General features: G+C 36.7%; 1 protein-coding gene across 4 annotated transcripts in view; it reads left to right on the forward strand.

Moving 5' to 3' along the window:
• Positions 1–21,441, forward strand: part of CTNNA2 (catenin alpha 2) — a 510,643-nt gene that overhangs the window by 403,808 nt on the left and 85,394 nt on the right. For all 4 annotated transcript variants that reach the window (XM_087736026.1, XM_087736022.1, XM_087736023.1 and 1 more), the window contains one exon: positions 1,514–1,666. In XM_087736026.1, coding sequence (XP_087592152.1) covers positions 1,514–1,666 — 153 coding nt within the window. The remainder of the gene's footprint in view (positions 1–1,513; positions 1,667–21,441) is intronic.

Below are 21,441 nucleotides of genomic sequence, written 5' to 3' on the forward strand. Positions count from 1 at the left end.
CTGGTAGGTAGCAGCAACCCCACACCAGCTTCCTAACTGTTGGCAGGTCTCTCTGATATATTCTTCTCTTTTTTTTTTTTTTTTTTTTTTTGTCTTTCCCTCCCGCCCCCCCTATTTGTATGTACTACTGTGTTAGCTATTCTGAGTGCCTTTAATCATTTTGGAAGTAGAAAAATACTTTCCAAGTAGGATCTGAGTAGAATGAATTTTTAAGGGGAATTAAGAATTGCTTTTCTTAATACATTGGCTGCTTTAGTTGTAACAGAAAGAAAAGGAATACCTCATGCAAACACATACATGCTATTTTGCTTTGCTTGTTTTTGCTGCACCATTAAGGGATTGAATGGAAATATTCAAAGCTACCTTTCTCCTTATTCAAGCTGACAATTGCTGCTGTCAAACAGCAACTGCATCTTGGATCTTGTATTTACAGTGCCTAACAATATACCAGTTTTCAGTATGATTGGGTGTTTTGATGACACCTTGTCTAGCTAGAGCTTTCTTGTCCGGACTGCAAAATAGAGAAAATTACCTTTCCTGATGTTTCATCTAACTAAAAATGCATGATTTAAGGAGACTAATGGCTAGGCAAACCTCCAGGCTGAATAGCTCCCAGCTTGTGTTCGAGTCCACAGTTTTTCTTCCTTAAAAACCAAAAAGCTGGAGAAAACATGCTAAAAATGTTTCTGATCCATACTCCTTTAAAGCAATTAAGCTTCCAGGAAGAATTACTTAAGATTTCAGTCATCTTTCTGGCTGTCTTTCAAATTTTAGTGAAGTTTGACGTTAATTAGTGGTTATTAGCAAGGTGAAGAAGAAGTTAGTGACATCATTCGTACAGTAATATTGTTTCAAACGGATGTTTTTATGAAATAACAGGTGTTTAATCTTCAGTAACTTGTAGGGTGGTTTTTTTTCCTTAGGAATAAATTGTAGTATGTTTTCTAATCTGCCTGGAAAATGCTTAGAAGGGTTTTCTGTTTGTACCTGTTGGAGGTATTTGAAAGAGAATGTGAAGTACAAGGCATGTGCTAAATGAAATGCTCATTATTGGGTAGAATACTATTCAGAGCAGGAATTAGAGAAGGCTTAGAAATATTCAGGTTAATACTTTAATGGTTGCTTGAAGTTGAGCTCCTTAATCCATATTTGGCTTTTAAGTGAGCTGAACTGTTTTTTAAAGTAGTGTGCAGCTTTCATTTCTCATCAATTTGCAATGTATTATGTGGGTAATCACCATCGTCCTATATAGATCCGTTCAGTCCAGTAGGATTAGATGTGTGAGTCAGCATGAACCTCAGGAGGGTTTTGCAGAGCTAGGCCCTTAAGTGTTGGATATTTGTGTGCTTGCTCCAAATATATAACTTGGAAGAAAGGAAGAAAAACCCAAACTCCCGTACAGTGCTGTGAGATGTGACAGGTCAATGCTTAAATATAAGTAACCAATGAATACAGTGGGAATGTATATTGATAATTCTCCTTTTATTTACTGGTCTGCTGTCTTTTGTCACAGCTACGGAAGGCAGTAATGGATCATATATCGGATTCATTCCTGGAGACCAATGTCCCATTACTGGTTCTCATCGAGGCTGCAAAAAGTGGTAATGAGAAAGAAGTGAAGGAGTACGCTCAGGTCTTCCGTGAACACGCCAACAAGTTAGTGGAGGTAAGTGACCTTATTGACACAGCTGGGTTTCTATCTTGCCTCTCTAGGACAGCCAAGAGAAATTACGTACTGGCTGCAATGTTAGAGGTAGCATTTCTGTAATACAGGTTTCAGGAGTTTTGGTCAACTTTATCCTGGTGATTGCGCAGCAAATGTCTGGATGACTGGCAGGGAGGAGCGTGTGCTGTACTTTAATAGTTCATTAAAGAAATTGAGCATGTTAAAAACGGTATTTCTGGTAAGCTGTCAAAAACCATGAGCAACAAGAAGTAAATTTCATTTCAGCTTTACTAACAAAACAATAGATCTTAATTTCTATATAAGTGAAAAGCCAAATAGGTGCTTCACAATAGTGTGTGGTACTGGCCAAAGGCTGCTCTAGACTTAAGAGCTTGTCATGCTGAACTAAAATAGGGAAAAGGACATATAAAGAAGGCATAGCCTTAAGACCATATTTGCTCTTGGAAGGTCTAAATTCCAAATTATATATATAGTATGTTCTGTTTCTGAAAAGATCTACTGTATAAAGTCCAATGATAATTTCAAGTCTTCAGGGATGATGTTGAAATATCTCTGTCCTACCATGAGGAGTATAAAATATAATGATTGAAACCTGGATGCTCATTGAATGGACTTTTAATAAAATAATGATAACGTTCATCTCAGCTTGCCCGTTAACAGATCAAGAACTATGAAAAATGCTTGTATTTATTGAAGACAAATATAACTCAGTGATTTGCTTGATGTTGTTATGTGGCATTATTTACTTGTCTGTACTAGCATTATTTTGAAGAATATGTAGCCCCTTTGCAACATCCTTTCTCTCATGCCATGTGTTCTTTAGCAGAGGAAAATGCTATTCGGGAACTACTGATTTGACAGGTATTGAACTATACCTTTGAATGACTTCTGTTCTTAAAACAGGCATCATCCTAATTCTCTAGTACCTGAAGCAAGGAGTAAGGGTTTCTTGGTTCCTATTTACTAAAGCTAGAGTTCCCTGACAAAACATATGTTTGTGCGGGGGTATTTTTAGTGGGAATAAGGTGCTGTTCTAGAGCACCTCGCTCTTCTCATGTACAAAAGAGAGAGTTGAGGTACCTCCTTCAGGATGTGGGAGTTGGGTGTTTGCTATAGTACTTAACTTGTGGGCACCTAAGGGTAGGTCCCAGGGTTTAAAAGCTCTGTCTCGATTCTGTATAATGCTGAATACAGTAAGGTTTAGTACAGTTATCTGCAAAAGGAGCACAGGACTGTCAGCAGCTTTCACTCCTGACTCCTCTGAATTATGCAAAGGTTTGTTACTGCCGCCTGGTGACTGGAGCTGTGGCAATGAAAAAGGAAATAGCCAGTAGGTATATAAAGAGAGAAAAAAGAAAGAGAAAACCCCTCCACAATATTCACAGTTATATTGCAGTGGCAGTCAGAGTTATAGCCTTGTACAGAGTATGCAGTGAACATATGTGGTTAGTATTATAGCACTCCCCTCCTCCACAGATTGCAACAAAGTGTTGCAATTACAGGTCTAATAGCATTATTAAAAATTTAAAAGTAACTAAGTAGATCTTTTTAAAAAGATAATAAGAGGTAGTGACATAAAAGGAGGAAAAATCTTTTAAAGGCAATACCTAAAAAAAAAAAAAACCAAACAAACCCAAAAACCTTCAACTGGAAGAAACCCAACAAGAGTGATTATGATTATCTAGCTTTCATTTTACAAGCCTAACATTATGTTAGTCATATACTTTAGACCAAACTAGAGTTTGGTTACTGATTTTGAACATTATGTGGTCATCTTTAGGTACCCCACCAATAAAATGATTATAGGAACAATAGATGTCTTGGCCCTAGTATTTAATATTTTATTCCATTTTGATTGTTCCAGACAAGCAGATCCTTATTTGATTCTCGCACATCTCTCACATTTGGTACTAGCCTGTGGGTCCATCCTTACTCTTTTCCAAGGATGGGTTCTTTTAGATGGATCTTACTCTTTTATTTGTAAGGATTCTTTCTGTTTGGGGTAATAAAATGTCTTGAAGAAATTAATTTCTAGTGCAAGTGGAATTTTGAAACCTAAGTTTCGGGTTCATCAGACTGCACAAGAAAATAAATATTTGGGATAGATTTACATCCTTTGTACACTAGATTTTGCACTTAAAATAGTTTCAGCATTTTTACTTAATGATTCACAATGGTATCTTAGCAGATGGGCTTCTATGGTTTTGTGGGTCAAGTATTTTGCAAATAGTAAAATGTGGTTTAAAGATGAGACATAATCAAGTGACTATGGAATGCAAGATCCTTTCCCAGGCACAGGGCCAGAATTGCTTGGTAATATATGCAAACACAGTTCCACTGAAGTATGTGGAGTTGCACTTGCTTATGTTAGAGGAATTTGGCACTGTAAATCCAATACTGTGAAAACCCTATAATATTAATCATTAATCTTAAAATCAGAATCTGAATTTCTTGGATGTCTTACCAAGCTCAATAGAAAGTCTATCAAAAGGTCAGGAAAAATAACCCGTGTTTTAATACTTCTTTGTGTAAAAGCTACATTTTACCATTCTGAGAAAAGAAAATGCATTTCTTGATGTTTGATGAATACAAATGGCAAAATTTTCTTTGCACAGTCAATAAGTTTTCAAAAATATGTGCTGTAAGAATGAGGCTTATGGAAGTTAACTTTCTTTTGCAGTCCACATTGCAGAATACTTAAATCTTCTCTTAAGGGCTGCTTTCATTATTGATGTGTTTTCCCTTCACCGCCTCTTATCATAACATTTTGTCTTTTGCTTTTCACTTGACTTGCTATGATATGCCTCGTTTGAGAATAATAACCACAAAGATGAATTCTCATTTTTCTAGACATTCACTGACAATCAGCTTTGTCTGTGGGTTATGTTGGAAACCTGGAGTAAGGTGTCATCCCATGAAACTTGAGGCACTTTATCTGTGATACCTATGTTTAGAACCCTTCTTGTCTCAGGCTCCCTCCAGAGTCCAAGAAGGCAGAGCACCTCAGTAATGAGACCCAGCTTAAGTATGATGTGAATCATCCAAAATGACTCAAATTGTCATACAGATATTTGGGGTAAAAAAAAAAAATTGTAAAATAAAACAGAATTTCGATGGTACCATTCCAGGTTTCTACGGCTAGCTGCTTTTCTTCAAATCATATTTCAGCAGTCATCTCTCGAATTTCTGCCTTCTGAAACTGAAGTTAGAGAAGTGATGGTGCCATTCCAGGTCATGATCTTTACCTCATGAATCCCTTAATGTTTTTAAAAAAATTATCTCTAATGATTGAAAGTCAGAGTTGTATTGCCAGCTTCAAATGTGACCTTGGGAAGTCATTTAACGTCTGTATCCAGGCACCTTCATTTGTAGCATAAGGTTAATGACAGATAATTCTAATACCTACCACACAAAGGCACTTGACTGATAAATCAGCTCAGATTTATTCAATGCATCTATCAAAGTGCTATATGGCAGCTAATTAATTAATTTTTATTATTCTGTTTAGTAAAACTTCCTTGGTTTAACTGTTAGTCCTCTGGACTGTTTTTTGCAAAGTTAAATTATTAAATACAACCAGTTTTCCTGGGAGATGAAATTCATCATCCAGTAAACTCTTAAGAGCCATGATAGCAAGCTGTTTAGTTGTTTTCAATAGGAAACATCAACATGTTTGAAGTTTAATTAAGAACTGTGAAAATTCAGATTATAGGGTCTTCTAGTGAAATTAGTGGATTGGATCAGGCTTTCCATCCTCACAGGGATGGAGAAAAGTCCAAGAGAGGTCTGCTAATGATTTAAGTTTTGGGGGTTTTTAATATTTTTGTGGAAAGAATTCACCATTTGGTGATCAGTGAACATTTACAAGAGCTAAATCTAGTTGCATTATTCTTTCTTGAAATTTATTTCCATCAAAATTGGAATGAAGGGGATTTTTGTTCTTTAGCACGAACTGATGCAGCACCAAATTTGAAACAGCTAAAAATAATCTTTTGATTAGACAGTACCTTACCAATTTTATAAAGAATTTTGTGGAGCCTACATGTATATCTCAGTTTCATCTCATACAAGCTTAAAGATTTCTGGAGAAACTCAAAATAATCAGTTATCTTCTAAGAACACTTGGCTAGTGGAAGAACTGTGTTAGGCAATGGTTTATGGTGATTAAAATTTGATACAGTGAAAGCAAATCAATAGTATCACAAGGTTGGACAGCAATTTGTAGCAGATGAAACTGAACAGCAGCATTTCCGTTTCTGTTTTATGGTCTCCTTGCCTATTAGGCTTGCAGGTGTCTTTATTAACTTTCTCCTGACCATGTAATTGCCACTTTGAAGAGGATACTGGGGTTACTTTTGGGAGCATAGGGGTTTGGTTTTTTACTTTTACAATGTCAATAGAAAAAAAAAGTTAGTGTTTGAACTTCTTTATAAGGCATGATGCAGGCTACCCTTCATTTTCCAAGAACTATATTATTTGTAGCTCCCTAATTCAGACTGATTGTATGTTTTCCCATCATAAATGTGGAAGCAGGCTTGCACACTGAAGACAGGAGCTGAAAAAACCATGGCTAACGTGCGCAGCACACAGAACAAACAACTGGACCGGCTCAGTGACCCCTGTGTGCTTGATTTGGTAATGAGGGGGGAGAGGAAAAAATGTGAGAGAAAATTTTACTATGGTGGTCGGCCGTGAATTTGATCTAGATTTACATTAGCAGGAAGAGAACTAATATCCAACCCAGTATTTTTTCATTCCAGAAATATCTCTCAGAAAAGCATACAGAGTGTTTGGTCCCTAAAGGAACACAAAGCTAGACTTTCTCTTAGGGAGTGAAGATCTGTGTAAATCTGCAATGCACTCGAGATCGATGGAGCTCTGGCAGTTTACAGTGTGGCACTCTAGCTCACTTCCAGGAGGTACTAGTGATCTCCATAGGGAATATATAACAATATTTTGTTTGTGCTTTTGTAAATATTGTATAAGTTCATGAACTGAGTTGGATTTTCATTTAAGATGGACAAAACCCAGCGTAACAAGCCTAAGAGGAAACCATTTGGCTCGTTTATTTCTGCAACTTTAGTTCAAGGAAAAAGAGTGGTCCTACTGATATATTTCATAAACACTGTCCATATTTGAAACATTTTATTCTTTTTTATTAAGTGCACATCAATGCATTATCAGAGTGTACAACTAGCTGTTTGCTTCTGGTAATGAAGAAAAAGTGTCAATATTCTTTCATAGCTTCTGTATCCAACTTCTGTCATGAAAAAGGTATACATATCTGAGTTTCTTCTTACAGGCTGATCAGCTTTTATTCTTCTATTTTTCTTTTAGTTGACATTAAGCTAATTAAGAAATAATATTTAGAAGCTAGTAATCCTTGGTTCTAATCAAGGAGTGTTAAGAAAGTCATAGATTAGTTTAATTCAAGCCCTTCAAGTTGAGAGATTTTATTGGAAATTAAAGCTGTGGGCTACCTCTGTGTCCTAGTGTTTCATCTGCTCATTTTAGTTTTAATTTCCATTTCAGGCCTTTCTTCCCTGCGTGGGCAACAGATGTTCTTAATTCCTAGTAAACATCATGAGTACATTGATGATAGCTAAAACCACAAGTCCAATTATCTGCAATGAGATCATGAAAAGCTTGAACTTCTTGCATTTATTTCTTCTGAGTCCCTGCTGCAGCCGGATCTAGTTAGTCCATCTCTTCACCTTGGAGGTGGATATGTCTTTGAGGCAAAATGAACTCAGTCTTTCAGGATAAAACTTTCTGGTGGTGCCATGTCATTGGTGAACTCTTTACACTGGCTTTTTTACTTCCATCAGCCACTGGATATTGGTAGTCCACTGGGATCTATGCCAGTTTCATCTTCTGGTTTCTAGATTAACACTGAAATGAAATTAAATTGCCTTATAGAAAAGGTGAGGCACAGAAATAACTGCTGCTTTGTGACTTTGAGTTTCTTATGTACCTGTCCCTGAAGAAGATAGGTTATTAAAGGAGTTAAATAATCAATGTCTACATTTTCAAGATTACCTTCATCCCAAAACCATTTCTGCCTTCAGGCAATATGGATCCAGCTTTGAGGCTTACAAAGGCAGCTGTAGGAGGCAGCAGTTGCAGAACCTGCTTGTGATCTGCAGACTGTGTCATTAACATGGAAACGTGGGTGAAATTAAACTATTTGGCAATAGAGAACTTGGCTACAGCAGATGCTGAAGGCCCTGGATGCTGGTCCCTCAACACCTGCCCTTAGCAAGTTTCTGATGAAACCCAGGAATCCCAGGTGGCTGAAAGGGGAGGAACTTCCTTATCTGATGGCTTCTTTGGCAATATAGTCTTGTTTCCAAAATTTCTTTCCACTAATAAACGCCCTGGTAAACAAGCATGCCAGAATCTGAGAGACTATTAACATTATCTTGAGTAATCATTTTCTATTCATTTGTCCCTTTCCTTTATTCTTACATTGCTACACTTCTGCATCTCATAGCAACACCAGAAGGGTTGAAGGATCATTGTCTTTGTACATTACAGAAAGATGTCTGAACATAATAAGCAAATGCTACATAAAGTTAGCAACCTGTGGGTAATGATGGGGTGGGATTTTTTTCCTTTCCCAGGAGAGTATAAGATTAAAAAATAATTAAAAAAAAAAAAAAGTGAGTGGTAAATTGCTGCAGAATCTCCGTGTCAACTTGAATGCATCTCTAGCTTTGGGACTGTAGACATAAAGCCAGTGCTGTGCTGGTTCTGTTATCCAAATTCCTATAGATCGCCATTCATTAGCAAATGACTGTATTATGTGTTTTTCCTCATTGCATAAAAAAAAATGCTAGAGGATTTTCTACAAATGAAAATGTACTTTGGCCATTTCACTTTTTTTCACTGTACTTCTTTAACATATTTTTTCTTTATATACTCTATTAATTATTTTCATGAGGAATATCTGGGTTTCTTCTTGCAGAAAAATATATTCCTAGTAATTTCCCAATATTTTCCAGTTATCTGATTTTTTTTAAGATAATTAACTTTTAACAATGCTTATTTACTGCCTCTATAAAAGAGACGAAGTCCAATTGCTCCTTTTTTAATCACTGAGTAATTTTTTAAAAATATTTTTCTAGTGAATAACACCTGCTTAGCTAGGGACTCATTTCTCTAGTCTGATCACGCTACAGTGCTGTGTGATTCATGTGGTACATTTTCCCAAAATAAAATGACTCCTACAAACTAGTATCCATTTATGTCTACTATCTCATACAATCCAATTGCATAGCAGTCTGTGTAGTTTAAAACTTAATACAAGCAAGAGCTCTTGGTAGCATTTTAATTAATTGATTACATAAATTATGGGTTTAGCTCCTCCTCACCGGTTGTTTGAGTTTGTAACGTTAGTGTACTAAGATGCTGTACAGCGTCAAGGCTGGAAGTCATCCCTTAACTCTTCCATAGGAAGGACTGCTTTGAAGGGAGTGAATATGTAAGCCTGTTAGTAGAAGGGGCCCTCTGGAACCTAAATGTCCTTTTACTTTGTACTTAAACACTTCTGATACACATGATTTTTGTTTACAAACATATCATCTCTTCCATCAGGGAAGAGTTAAAAGTAAGTGGAAGCTCCTGAGACAGATACAAGCCTTCCTTAATTACTCCCTCATCAATGACAGAAGTAAAGCTAGGTGTTGTCAGAGGCATTGTTCTCAAATCTCTCAGGATGAATCCATGGCATCTGTGTGGTGACATGGTGTAAAATTCCCAGCTAAATGACTGCTCAGCCCACTCTGTTTAGCAGCTAGGAATCAATACTGGCAGGTGTGTAGTTTACCTACCTTCAGTTTCTGTTAGGTTTGGGGTGGTTTTTTATATTTCTTTTCACGAGGCAGCAAATATGAAAGTCTCTTCACTTAGCAGATAAAATTTATTACTAGCAATTTGCACTGACCAACCTATTAGTTTTTTGGCAACATGGAAGAAAGTCATCTCTTACCCCAAAAAATGTGTTGCAATTGGAAGTTCATCAAGTGGTATTAACCTTTGAGAGAGGTTTATAAAAGATGATGGTAACTGTCTGTCCTTCTGATAGTCATATGACTTGACTTGCTTTATTCATGTGTCAGCAGGGCGTCACTTATGAGACTACCCTTTCCTCTCCCATTGACTGTTCTTTCTAGCAACTGGAAGAAGGGTTTGCTAGGGCAGGTAGGGAGGTCTGCAGTAAGATACACACTTGGGCTAAAAGAGCCAAAGATTAATTTCAGCAAACCTATCTTTTTGGACTAACAGGGTATCCTTTGCTTAGGATATCAGGTAGAAAATATCAGGTAGAGATAGCCTTATGGTATATCAGGTAGAAATACAGCTAGTGCCACAGCTGACTTCTACTAGCTTTCTCATTTTTCAACCCATTTCAGATGTAGTAAGGGCACTGGATAAGTTTTCAAGATGAACCCAGAGCAAGGCTCTTTTATTACTGTGTTGACTTCAGGACTTGTGTTTTTAATGTTCAGAATGGCTTCCATCCTTTAATTTCTTAATTTCTTCATTTCATGTGACTATCCTCAATGTCTTGTGCAATGCAGACGTCTTTCCTACTTCCAGTTGCCAGCTGTGAGGATCCAAGCGGAATATGTGCTTTTGAAGACAGGGACAATGAGATACGTGGCATGTTAGTTATTCAAAGGTGATGTTTTCTAGACAGCCCCACCTAGCTCCCCCCATTCTTTATTTTTACTTTCATATCCTATTTTATAATGTGTTTTATTTGTGTCTTTGGCAACAAGCCCTAACTATAACTGATGCTTTTCCCAGTGTTTCTTTAAAAAGGGTACTTCAATCTGTACTCTAGAAGCTATATGTTTGCATTAATTTTTGCTACTCAAGACAGGTTAACATTTTATTACTATGTAAAATGTTTAGCATCTTGGCCTTTGTTCTGTGATGTATTAGCATGATTATACTTCAATCAGTGAATATTAAGAACTGTGCTTTTACATATGCATCTTAGATTTCACTGCGAAAAGGAAGAGTTTAATCAACCTGTCTTAGAGCATGAAATTTAAGAGAAATAAGGGGAATGGTGGGGAATAAGAGAAAGAATTAAATACAAGAAGCTATGCTGGTATTCCACACTCATGACAAAGTAGGAAATAAAACAAACAGCTTATATTACTATAGAGAAAGGCAATTTGTCGTCCATGACTGAGCCATTCCCAGCATGCAGGGCAGAGATAGAGGGACTAAACTATTTAAGAAGCCAAAAAGTTCAGTACAAGCAGTAAGTAATTCTGAGAAAACTGAAAAGAGTATGTACAAGAAAATGAGTCAGAAATAAAGGCGAGAATTCAGACACGCTCAAAAAATCAGCAGAAGATGCACAAGGAAAAGCCATGTCAAAGATTTGAGGACAGAATGGCATAGTTAATGACGGAGTTTTGAACTGATGTAAAAGAAGAAATTGTAATCAAGAAACCTCATGATTTTGAACAAAAGTCATAGCAGCTTTAATTTTAAAAAAGATTGCCATCGAGATACATGTAGCAAAATTTCAAATCTAGACCCTTGACGAATACAGTTTATTAATCCAGAACAAAGTATGCAAATGCAAAATTCATCATCCGCAAATGCTAGTATCGTAGGTACACTAGAGTTGTAGAGGAGTGTCTGCGTTACTTTAGCTTAGGCGATGTGTGGGTCATAGCATACTCAATCCTGTTTTGTTTTTTTTTTTTCCTGTATCCTATTAGATTCTAACAAGCACAGAGGTTATGAAGATGCACCCATCATAGGTATATCCTAATGCGTCTACTACTGTGCCAAGACTGTAGCTGTTGGTAGGGCACGAATGTCAAAATAATCCTTATTGCCTAAATGTTCTGGGTCAGGGACGCTGGCTGTGTTGGCTTTTCGAAGTTCCTGTGGCTGAGGGGTACACTGGGAACTTTGCAACAAACTGTGTTTGAGTGTTCATAGTGGCACCCACATCCATTTCCCTTGGTATATTTAGAGTACCCCCCTATATTTACTACTTAGGAAAACCAAAACTCCTCCATCCCAAGTTTTGATTAGAAACCTTTCATTGATACTGAATCCATAATAATTCACGCCGTGTAATTTCAACAGTGAATTCCTCTCAGTACTAAAGTTTATTACTTTATCTGTAATCTAAAGATGGGTATTTCATATTTTTTTGCCCTTACAGCTTGTTCCACATCTTATCTGCACCTTTGTTAAGAAGGACCTTTCTTATAATAAATCCGTTCTCCACGTACATTCTTGCAAATTTTGATCCAACAGCTCCCAAACTTTAGGCTATTAAATGAGGTCCTTTGGTCTCTTCCTATAAGCTTTTTTTTCCCCAAAAAGTTTAATTACCTGTGTGACTCATCTCTATGCCACCTGTTTTTTCAGCAGTTTCACTAGTATGTCTCTGCACAAACAAAAAATGTCGTACTTTTTCTTAGCATTTACTAGATGGAAGTAATAGCTGTAGGCATAGTGTTTTGTGGCTTTACTTGAATGAAAACATCTTGTCACATCAATATTTTTTTTGTCTTTTCTTGGAATTCCATGTGTTTTCAGTAATGAAATGCACCTTTTGCCATTTTAGATAAGTCCAATAACTGTTGTTATTGTGTTTACATGCCTATAGTCTAAGCCTTGGATGGCCTGTGTGGCTTTAAAATATTTTTCTGTCAAAATACATCCTCAAGATTACCAGCAGAGTCAGATAAACCATGTCTTTGTTTCCCCCAGGATAGCTGTTATTTGGACAAAATTTACATCTCTGCTGGAAGCTTTTGTTACAGAATTGCATGAGGGAAATAGTAACAGAAATCATGGTGATGCTATGAATGGACACAGAGCAGGCTGTGAGAAATAGGAGTCTGGGAGGGCTGTTGGGGAAAGAGAAAGGTTTAGGGTGAATGTTCAGTGAAGTTAGTTATATGTGCTTGTAACGCTGCTGCTGAATGTCAAGTATGTATGGGACTAGATTTTTTTTTTTAAGACTTGACTCACGATTTTTTTTTTTTACTTATTGACAACCTGTGTATTCAACAAGAAAATTCAACATTTCATGTAGCTATGGATCCAAAAAGTAAGTATTCTTGGTCATAATCTTCCTAGGTAAAAACCTGAGCTCAGTGATGAAAGAAAAAGAGACACTGGAAAACCTGTAGTGCTGCAACCCTGCTATACCTCATTAGTTAAAAATAATACTAAACTCATTCAGAAAATAACTAGATATTCCTGATTAAAGTACTATAATCCTAATAATAAGTTTCCTTAGTGTTTGAAAATGGTTTTTATACCTTAATTTGGAGATAAATTTCCAAACAAAAAACCCACCACCTCACTATTCTGTTAGAATAACACAACAAACATGTGGATCACATTTCTGTAGAAAATACTTTGAGATATTGACGATAACAAATGAAGACTGACTTCATGGCTTAGCATGAAAAGTCATTGGTTTTACTGGTTTATTTCCAAGTTCAGAGTTCTGAGTATCCAATAAAACAATTAAGTGGATTTTCTTCGAAGTTCCAAAAATTTTTTCCTATGGCTTCAGAGCAAGCATGAGGAACTTCAGCTTGAGGACAACTTCTTAGGAAACTTATAAGTAGCCAAGAAGAGGATTTTAGCATGAAAGTGTAATCTCAACAATAAGTTTAGTTTCACAGTACACAGGTTATAAAACTGCAGGTAAAATTGTGTTTTGATGATCCTGAATTGGTTCCAAGACTTCAAAAGTTTAGGAAAAGAGGTTCTGTAAGCCTTAATCTCTTTACAATACATTATGCTTGAAAGCACAAGATACAGAAGGGAGGAAAAGTCAAGATTTTATCAACGTCCATAGTTCTTGCAGTCAAAAGGATTGTGGAATAGAGGTCCTGCTTCTAAAAAATGAGTGACTTACAGGCTAGTGATTTCACCCTAATGTCTGGGTCATTATACCTAGGTGAGAAAGTCAAGTCATTGCTTTATAATGAGAACCTGTTATCATAGAGTCAAAAATGGTGGTGTTGCGTGTCTCCCTGTAGTGTGTTATTCCATAGTCGTACCCTTTAAGGTACCAATTAAATGACTCAAGTTTTTTGTTGGGTTTTGTTTTTGTTTTTTGGGTTTTTTACTTGTAATGAAAATAAGTACAATTTTTACCCATAGATATGCAAAACGTGTAGCAGATCAGCTGTTACCTTGCCAACACCCAATGCGTACTGTTCTATAGTTTAAAGGAATTTGTAAATTTTATCATGCCCAAGGAAACAGTTTAAGAGTTGCTGTTTGTGACGTGACTGAAAAGTCCCATGGATGTGTGTTGAAAAGATGCTATTGCCGTAATATCAGAAGGAAGATGAAGGCACTTAGCAAGGTATATTAACACAAGAACAAGGAAATGAGCCTACAGAATTTTTTAGGTAGGTGAGGGGAAATGAGAAAGAAGCAATGATGATGCCTTATTTGGCTGAGTGTAACTTTCTTAGTGGGATAATTATTCTTGCTGGGATGCCTACAGAGCTGAGTAGAGTTTATGTGGGAGAGGAAAAGAGCTGAGACTTTGTGTTATCCCTCTCAGATAATAACAATATCAAAGGACATCCATTTTAACAAAAGAAAGTTTGGTAATTTTGTTGGTTTAAGTTACAAAAATTGAAGTGTACGCCAGAAATGGTAGCAGTTGCTGCTACTGACCACCATACTTTCAATATTGTGTAATATTAAACCGCCAATCATACATAGTATTGGAACTAATCACTGGGTTACCTTGGCATCCACTGGTTTAAAGAAAGTCAAATTCTTAAATAACACAAGTAGGAAGCTGTAACATTTCACATTCACAGTCTGTATAAGAGAAAGCAAGAGGAGATTGAATTCCATACCTCATGTTGCACACCAATATCTCAGTATTACCATGATCTGTGCCTGTTTCATTGAATAATGGTAACTCTAGATAGCATGAATATATCACTGGCAACCTTATACAAAAGGTTCTGCATCAGTGCAAAATATTAATTATACTAATTTGTGACACGTGATTTTCAAATGTCTAACAGATAAAAGCATTATGGCCATAAATCATTAATTTAATCTGATTATTTTCAGTCATTCTTTTATTTACTGTCTGCTCAATTAAAAACTGAGGTTAATGAATCTTTCAAATGTACTATAATATTCTAGAATTCATTATTTCCACACCCCTCTGCCCCAGGTAAAAGTCTATCTTTTTTTCTTCTCTCCATCCCTTTTTGGATTAGAGAGGAACTTCTGAGTCACACCATATATTTTCATTTCTGAAAGTCGCTGATAGCAGTTTTCCCATCTGAAATGATGTACACAGAATGAGATGGCAAAAAGCCAGAAAGCAGTAGGAGCTCTGGAGTGCAATGTGCAAGTACAGTTTTACCTTAAGTCTTACCTTACATCTTTCTGTCTTTGCCATTTTCTGGAGAAGTTACCTTTTTTCTCGTTCATATCATGGCCAAAAATCATCTTCTACTTTAGTTTTATTTTTAGTAAAACTCGGAATTCTGCTGAGAAACTTGCATCTCTTTCCCCATTTTTGAATTTGCTGATTTGCAAATGAATGAGGTGTTATCTAAATATACCCAAATTTGGTAGCAATTATTAGAATGATTCATCATTTTTACACATTAGAGTTACAACTACAAAAACTTCTTCCCCAATACTTTTGCTGAATACAATCCCACGCCTTGTCTTTACCTGCCTGTTTTACCTTCATAAAGACTTTTCGCTTTTAAAACAGAATTATTTCCCACATCTTTGAAGCAGGAGAACAGCAACTTTTATTCTTTCTCACTTTGTAATGTTTAAGAGAAAAATGTTTGATGTTTTGCAAGCCGTAAGTAAGCATGTAAAACCAGATGCTTGGCTGGTGTAAAATAAGTATGTCTCCATCGTCACAGGCTCAATGTCAGTCTCCATCAACTAGGTGTAAATCAAGGCTTCTACCTTGACTGAACTTAGAACTACAACAGCTCAGGTTATCTTAGGATTTGGGTGATGCTTCTTGCCTCAAACACCTTTTAGTGCTCAAGAGCACCGAAGTCTGTCTTACATCAGCTTTTTTGTTTTTGTTGACCTCAAAATGCTTTTTAAATTTAATCATTAATATTATTTCCACTTTGTAGATGGCATCCTAGAAGGTGAAATTATTTGCCCAGAGTGTGTTAGTGGACCTGTGGCAGATCTAGAAAAAGAATCTGATCACTGATTTCTATCAGTTGTTTATCACTAAGGCTTTCACACTCCTTGTTCCAATTTCTAGATTTTAACCGTACTATCTTTTGGATTTTGGTTGACTTGTTATTTACACATCACTTAAAATAGTAAACTAGATACAAGTGAGCAAAAAGCTTTGAGTGTTTAGAAGCCATTAGATACAGCCTACGCTTTACTATATATAAGCCAGTAAAAGTAAACATAGTATACTTCCAAGATTAATTTTAAATAGCTAGAACCTTTCTAACGTACAAGATGAAATTCATTTTGCCTAACTCTTGCCTCAGACTAGTCTTTTAGCCTCTTAGATGGCTGTTGTCTACACCCTCTGGGTCATCGCTGTAGAGAAATGTACTTAGAAAAGGTGTTTCTTACCATCCCAAAGCAGGGCTATCCGGCAAAATACGTGGGATACATTGACTCTGAAGATACTGTTCTCTCTTGTGCAACTTTGTGGGGACCCTAGACAATTAGGTGGCAATAAATGCCTTTTAGACAGCCAGTGTTGAGTTACGTATGGTGAACATCTGTCTGTAATGGCAGAAGTCACATCTGTGGTAAAAGACTTTTGCTGCAGAGGTTGCTGCCGTTGCCTGTGGTGTACTTCTAATTCTGCCCTCAGTTACCTGCAGTGAGGACATTAAGTTCTTGTAATTACCTTCTTGTGAAAGCCCAGAATGCTTTATTTGCATCAAATTCTTCCCGTGTAATAATGCCATAATATCAAGTCTCTTTGAAAGTAGGACAACCAGTGGCACACATGTCTAAGGGGAGCATCAACATTTCCCACCTCAAGCAGGCTAAAGATATGTTTCTCTAATATTTTCTTTTAAGCTGCAACAAAAGAATAATATCCTGCAGCCACTGCCTGTGGTCGGTTGCATCTTAACCTGTTTGAGCTCTCTGAGCTTATTTTAGTCTGCAGTGTCTGTCAAAGATGCTCCCGTTTCCATCTTATGTGCGTTGAAAGCTATCTTGGCATGTAACTTTAACACAGCAGATGGGACACAGTGCAACTTGGCTGACCTCTACTTTCAGCATTTAAATAGCTAAACTGATTTCATTACCATAAAATAAACTTCCAAGAACTTCTTACAATGTAGACCAAGCTGAATAGCTAACAAGTGCCAGTTGCAATCCTGTAATTGCAATAGATGAAGAGGTCAGTTTTTATAACGGTTTCATGGGATTGAAAGATACTTCCATTGACTTTAATGAGAACCAGAGGGATGAAATGCCTAGAAAACTTATGTGTTCCTCTGACTAAGACAGGAAGCCAAAGTAACATTGGCAGTAGTGCACGCAGGCTTCATTAGTGTATGTTGCCAAAGTCATGCTCTTATTTTTCAGTATCGTTGAAACGAGATGGAAGACAAACAGGGCTTGCAACATTGGGAACTGAAAAATTGTGCTAATAGTGCTCAACATACTTAATCTCAAGACTATCACTTTCTTGAGGAGGTTTTCTTTCTCGTATCAGTTTTCTGTTGTTTTCAGTTCCTGATGCACCCTTTTCTCCAATTGTTTACCCTCCTTTTAGACGGGACTGTAACATCATTGGCTACCAGCTCTAAATTTTTAACAGGTCAGGTTTTATTTTCTGCCAGAGACTTCCTGGAGGAACTCAAGAATACCATCCCCTCAAAAATAAACACTATAAGTTTATACATCTATTACAATGTGAAGATCAGAAGACAGTAGTTATTAAAAAGTGGTTAAAAAGGACACTCACCCCATACACCTTGGCCTCTGACAGAAGGATAATGGTCTCGTTAGCAATTTTTGCCCTTTGTCAATGCTTTCTTTTTTTTTTTTTAGATCTGATTATTCTTACAGCTTCTTATGTCTGGGATTCATTTTTCAAACATGAATGTAGGCTCCATCCTTGCAGCTCCTATCCCATTGGTCGGGCTGAAATGCAGATGCCTTTGAATCAACTCACACTTTGGCAAATGCTGATTTGGGTTTCAAATATTACAAAGAAATGACATAAATCAATGGGCACACATTAAAATGTTTGACACATTCTTTACGAATATGCAATATTTATGGAATACTTGTTTTTTAAAAAAATCTGAATGACTCATAACACAGCAACGTATTTGAATACTTGCTCCCTTTGGGCTGCTGTGAGTATAGCACGAGCTTTGTAGAAGGGCCTTTGTGTCTGATTTTTTTCAATTACACCAAATACAGATGTTGTGTTATGCCGCATAGTTACAGATATAACCGTAGCTGTACTATGATCTAATGACATAGACACGGTAAAACTGATCTTCCTTTACCAAATATGAATACGCTTTTAAGTCTAGTTCTAGATGGCTTTTTTTAGTGTATTCAAAGAAAAAAGACAAAACAACTTTATACAATTAAATAATAGAGGTGTCTTTCACAGCAGTTATTATAGTGGGGAGGCAGAAGTCTGTATTTTTACTTACTGATCCTGTTCTCTGTGGCTTTTTCTGCACAGGTTTTTCTGCTTGTTTTCATTCTTCTTGCTTGCCTTTTTCTTCAGTAATATAATAAATAAAAACAAGCTTTTGTGTGTTCTTCTTCATATCCGATACTGTAATTATGGCATTTTTGTTGTAATATTGATTTGAAAAAAAAAAAGCCCATCTGTATTTCTGTGCATAAAGTAATGGAAATCTGAATCTTACAAGAGAGAGTTATTTAATCTTTATTGAGATGATTTGTAGAAGGCTTGCAAGAGAGAGAAATAAAGGAAGAGTATTGTGATTTGAAACTCTCTTCATTTTATAAGAAACTTTGTAATAAAGTTAAGAATATATATGTATTTTATATAATCACCTTCAAGAAGTTCTTGTGATCAAGTTAAGTTTCATGTTTGTACCTCATTCTGCAACTCTGCCATACTTACATGATAATTATAATTATTATTTTTTCAACTCGAAGTCTATTTAAAGGAGCCTTTCACTTTGTTAGAAGACATTTAGGGCAGCATTTTCTTAAATTCTTCTCATAGGATGTATGAGATCCTGCACTTACCAGGAGAGCAGACTATTTTAGTCAATACTGCTATGAAGGTGCAGGAGCCTGCCTGTAAAGTCAAACAGTGTTTGGGTTTGGTTTTTTTTCCTTAAAAAAAAAAAAAAAAAAAAAAGTCTTAACAGGTGGCATTGAAAATCCTGCTTACACATTGAATGCTATAGAAATGAAGTGCAAGAAACACCCTCAAGAATGGTAAAGCATGAAATCAAGTTCTCTAAATCTTCCATAATCTGTTTTCTAATTCCAGTCCGATTTCTAATCTGTAAATTCCAGAAACTTTCAAGTTCTATGTCAAAGAGCTATTTGGAAGGTGATCCCAGAATTTCATTCCCATATCACAAATCTCCTAAATTTCATTTTGAAAATCTTACCAGAATGTGAAGTTCTACTTATTTTTCCTCCCAAGCACTTACCTCAAATGCATTTGTAAAACGCTGTTGTAGCTTCCTCTAATGCCCTATTTCCCCAGCCTTCTTAGAAACTCTGTACTTGCGTTGGTTCACACTGCTCTCTTCATGCATGTGACTGTTCTAAGTGAAGGTTTGCAATGTTTTGTACTAACAATTTAATATATTTTCTCAAATTTTCGTTATTGATTTTTTTTTTTTTCTTCAACATCTTTATCTGCTACTGTGTCCTGTGCTTTATCTCTGATCTGGTCTGTTTAGTCTTTCAAATTGATTACACAAGTATGGTTCTTATGATAGATTATCATCTGTGCTTGTAACCTGTCAGAGTTGTTATAATTCCTTATGATTGATCAGGCAATATAATTTCTATTTCTGCTTAATCTTTTCCGTGCTCTGCAGTTTCTTGGTCTGATGGACACTGAGGCAATCCATGTTCCTTTGGCAGTTCCTCAGAGAATTAAGTCCAAGCCTTTTGGCCTCGTACATACATCTATAATTCTGAATAAAAGATCAAAGAGCTAATGCAAGAGCTGAGATCATTCAGTGGAATTCTCTTATTTAACAATATAGACATAGCATAACATCTCTTTCTTAAAAGCAATCATTTGCATCCCCTCTTACATGTGAGTTACATGTGAGAAGGATCTATCGGGAACACACGTATAATCTAAAGGGACAGAGAGACAATGTTTAATCATTTTTGGAAATGACTTTGTGCCTGGAGACTCTTGTGAGACTGTCCGTCTTGAAAAGAAAGGCTCCTTCCCAGAATACTATTTGTTGAAGCCCACACAGGCAGAAAGATAATGATTTGTGCAGCAGCAAGCGGTACTTAATCTGAACTTCCCCCCCCACACACACTTTTTCTTTTGGCTATGTGGCTTCAACTATTTCACAACATACTGACATGTATTTTCTCATGTCAGTACCCTGACATTCCTGAATCTCAGGAATTCCTAAAATGTCTGTGAAGCTCAAACTCTCAGGTAATAGATGATAATTGTTTGATAAATATACTTCTATCTACAGTGTGTGACTACATAAGGCTGAAAAATGGCAGGATGGTGCAGCAAAATGTCAGTTCCATGAAAAATCGGTAGAAATTGCCATGAGGATAGGCTGAGAGAGCTGGGTTTGTTCAGCCTTGAGAAGAGGAGGCTTAGAGGTGATCTCATCACCATATACCAGTACTTAAAGGGGAGCTACAAAGAAGATGGAGACTTCCTTTTTACAAGGAGTCCCATGGTGAGAACAAGGGACAACAGGTACAAGTGACTCCCAGGGAGATTCCGATTGGGCACGAGAGGTAAATTTCTCACAGTGAGAACAGCCAATCATTGGAATAATCTCCCCAGCGAAGTGGTTGACTCCGCTACGCTGAACACGTTTGAGACTGAGCTGGACATGGTGCTGGGCCATCTTGTCTGGATTGTGCTAGAAATGTTGGACCAGATGATCCTCGAGGTCCCTTCCAACCTGGTGTTCTGTGATTCTATGAAATTTTCAATGAAAATGGCTCCCTGATGAAAAATAAGTTAGCTCATTAAATTTCATTGGCCATGTCAGATGCTAATCTAAACTCTAAGAGAATAGCCTTGGTAACAAAGGGTAAAGTTTGTAGGTGGCAGGTAAAAGTAGTGGTTTCATTTGCATGGTAACAGGTGGAACCATTCTGAAGCTGATGCAATGAATCTATAGAGCTGAACACAAACTCTTCCCAGCCCTCTAAACAAATACACGTCAGGGATGTTAAGTACAGAAATGCATACTGTATAATTACGGGTTTGAGTTATTCTGGGAAAACCTGGAACTAGAGAGAAACTGTGGGAAATTTCTCATATGAATGCTTTCCTGGTAAGAAATGCAGTTTTATGTCAACATAAACTATTTGTGAAAGTTTACTGAATTTGGCCAATAGAAATATACTTGGTGTCAACCTGAGACAATTTTTTGTGATTAATGTTCATTGCAGCCGCTGAACAGAAAAAATATTATTTAAACAGCGCTGGGTTTTGGCACGCATTTCACATACAGATAGTCTGTCTGGCACAGTTTCTGTATTTTTATTCTCTTATTATGAAAGAATTT

The sequence above is a fragment of the Nipponia nippon genome, unplaced genomic scaffold (assembly GCF_047370975.1).
Source record: "Nipponia nippon isolate SJK-2023a ecotype South Korea unplaced genomic scaffold, ASM4737097v1 scaffold_6, whole genome shotgun sequence".
Taxonomy (NCBI): Eukaryota; Metazoa; Chordata; class Aves; order Pelecaniformes; family Threskiornithidae; genus Nipponia; species Nipponia nippon.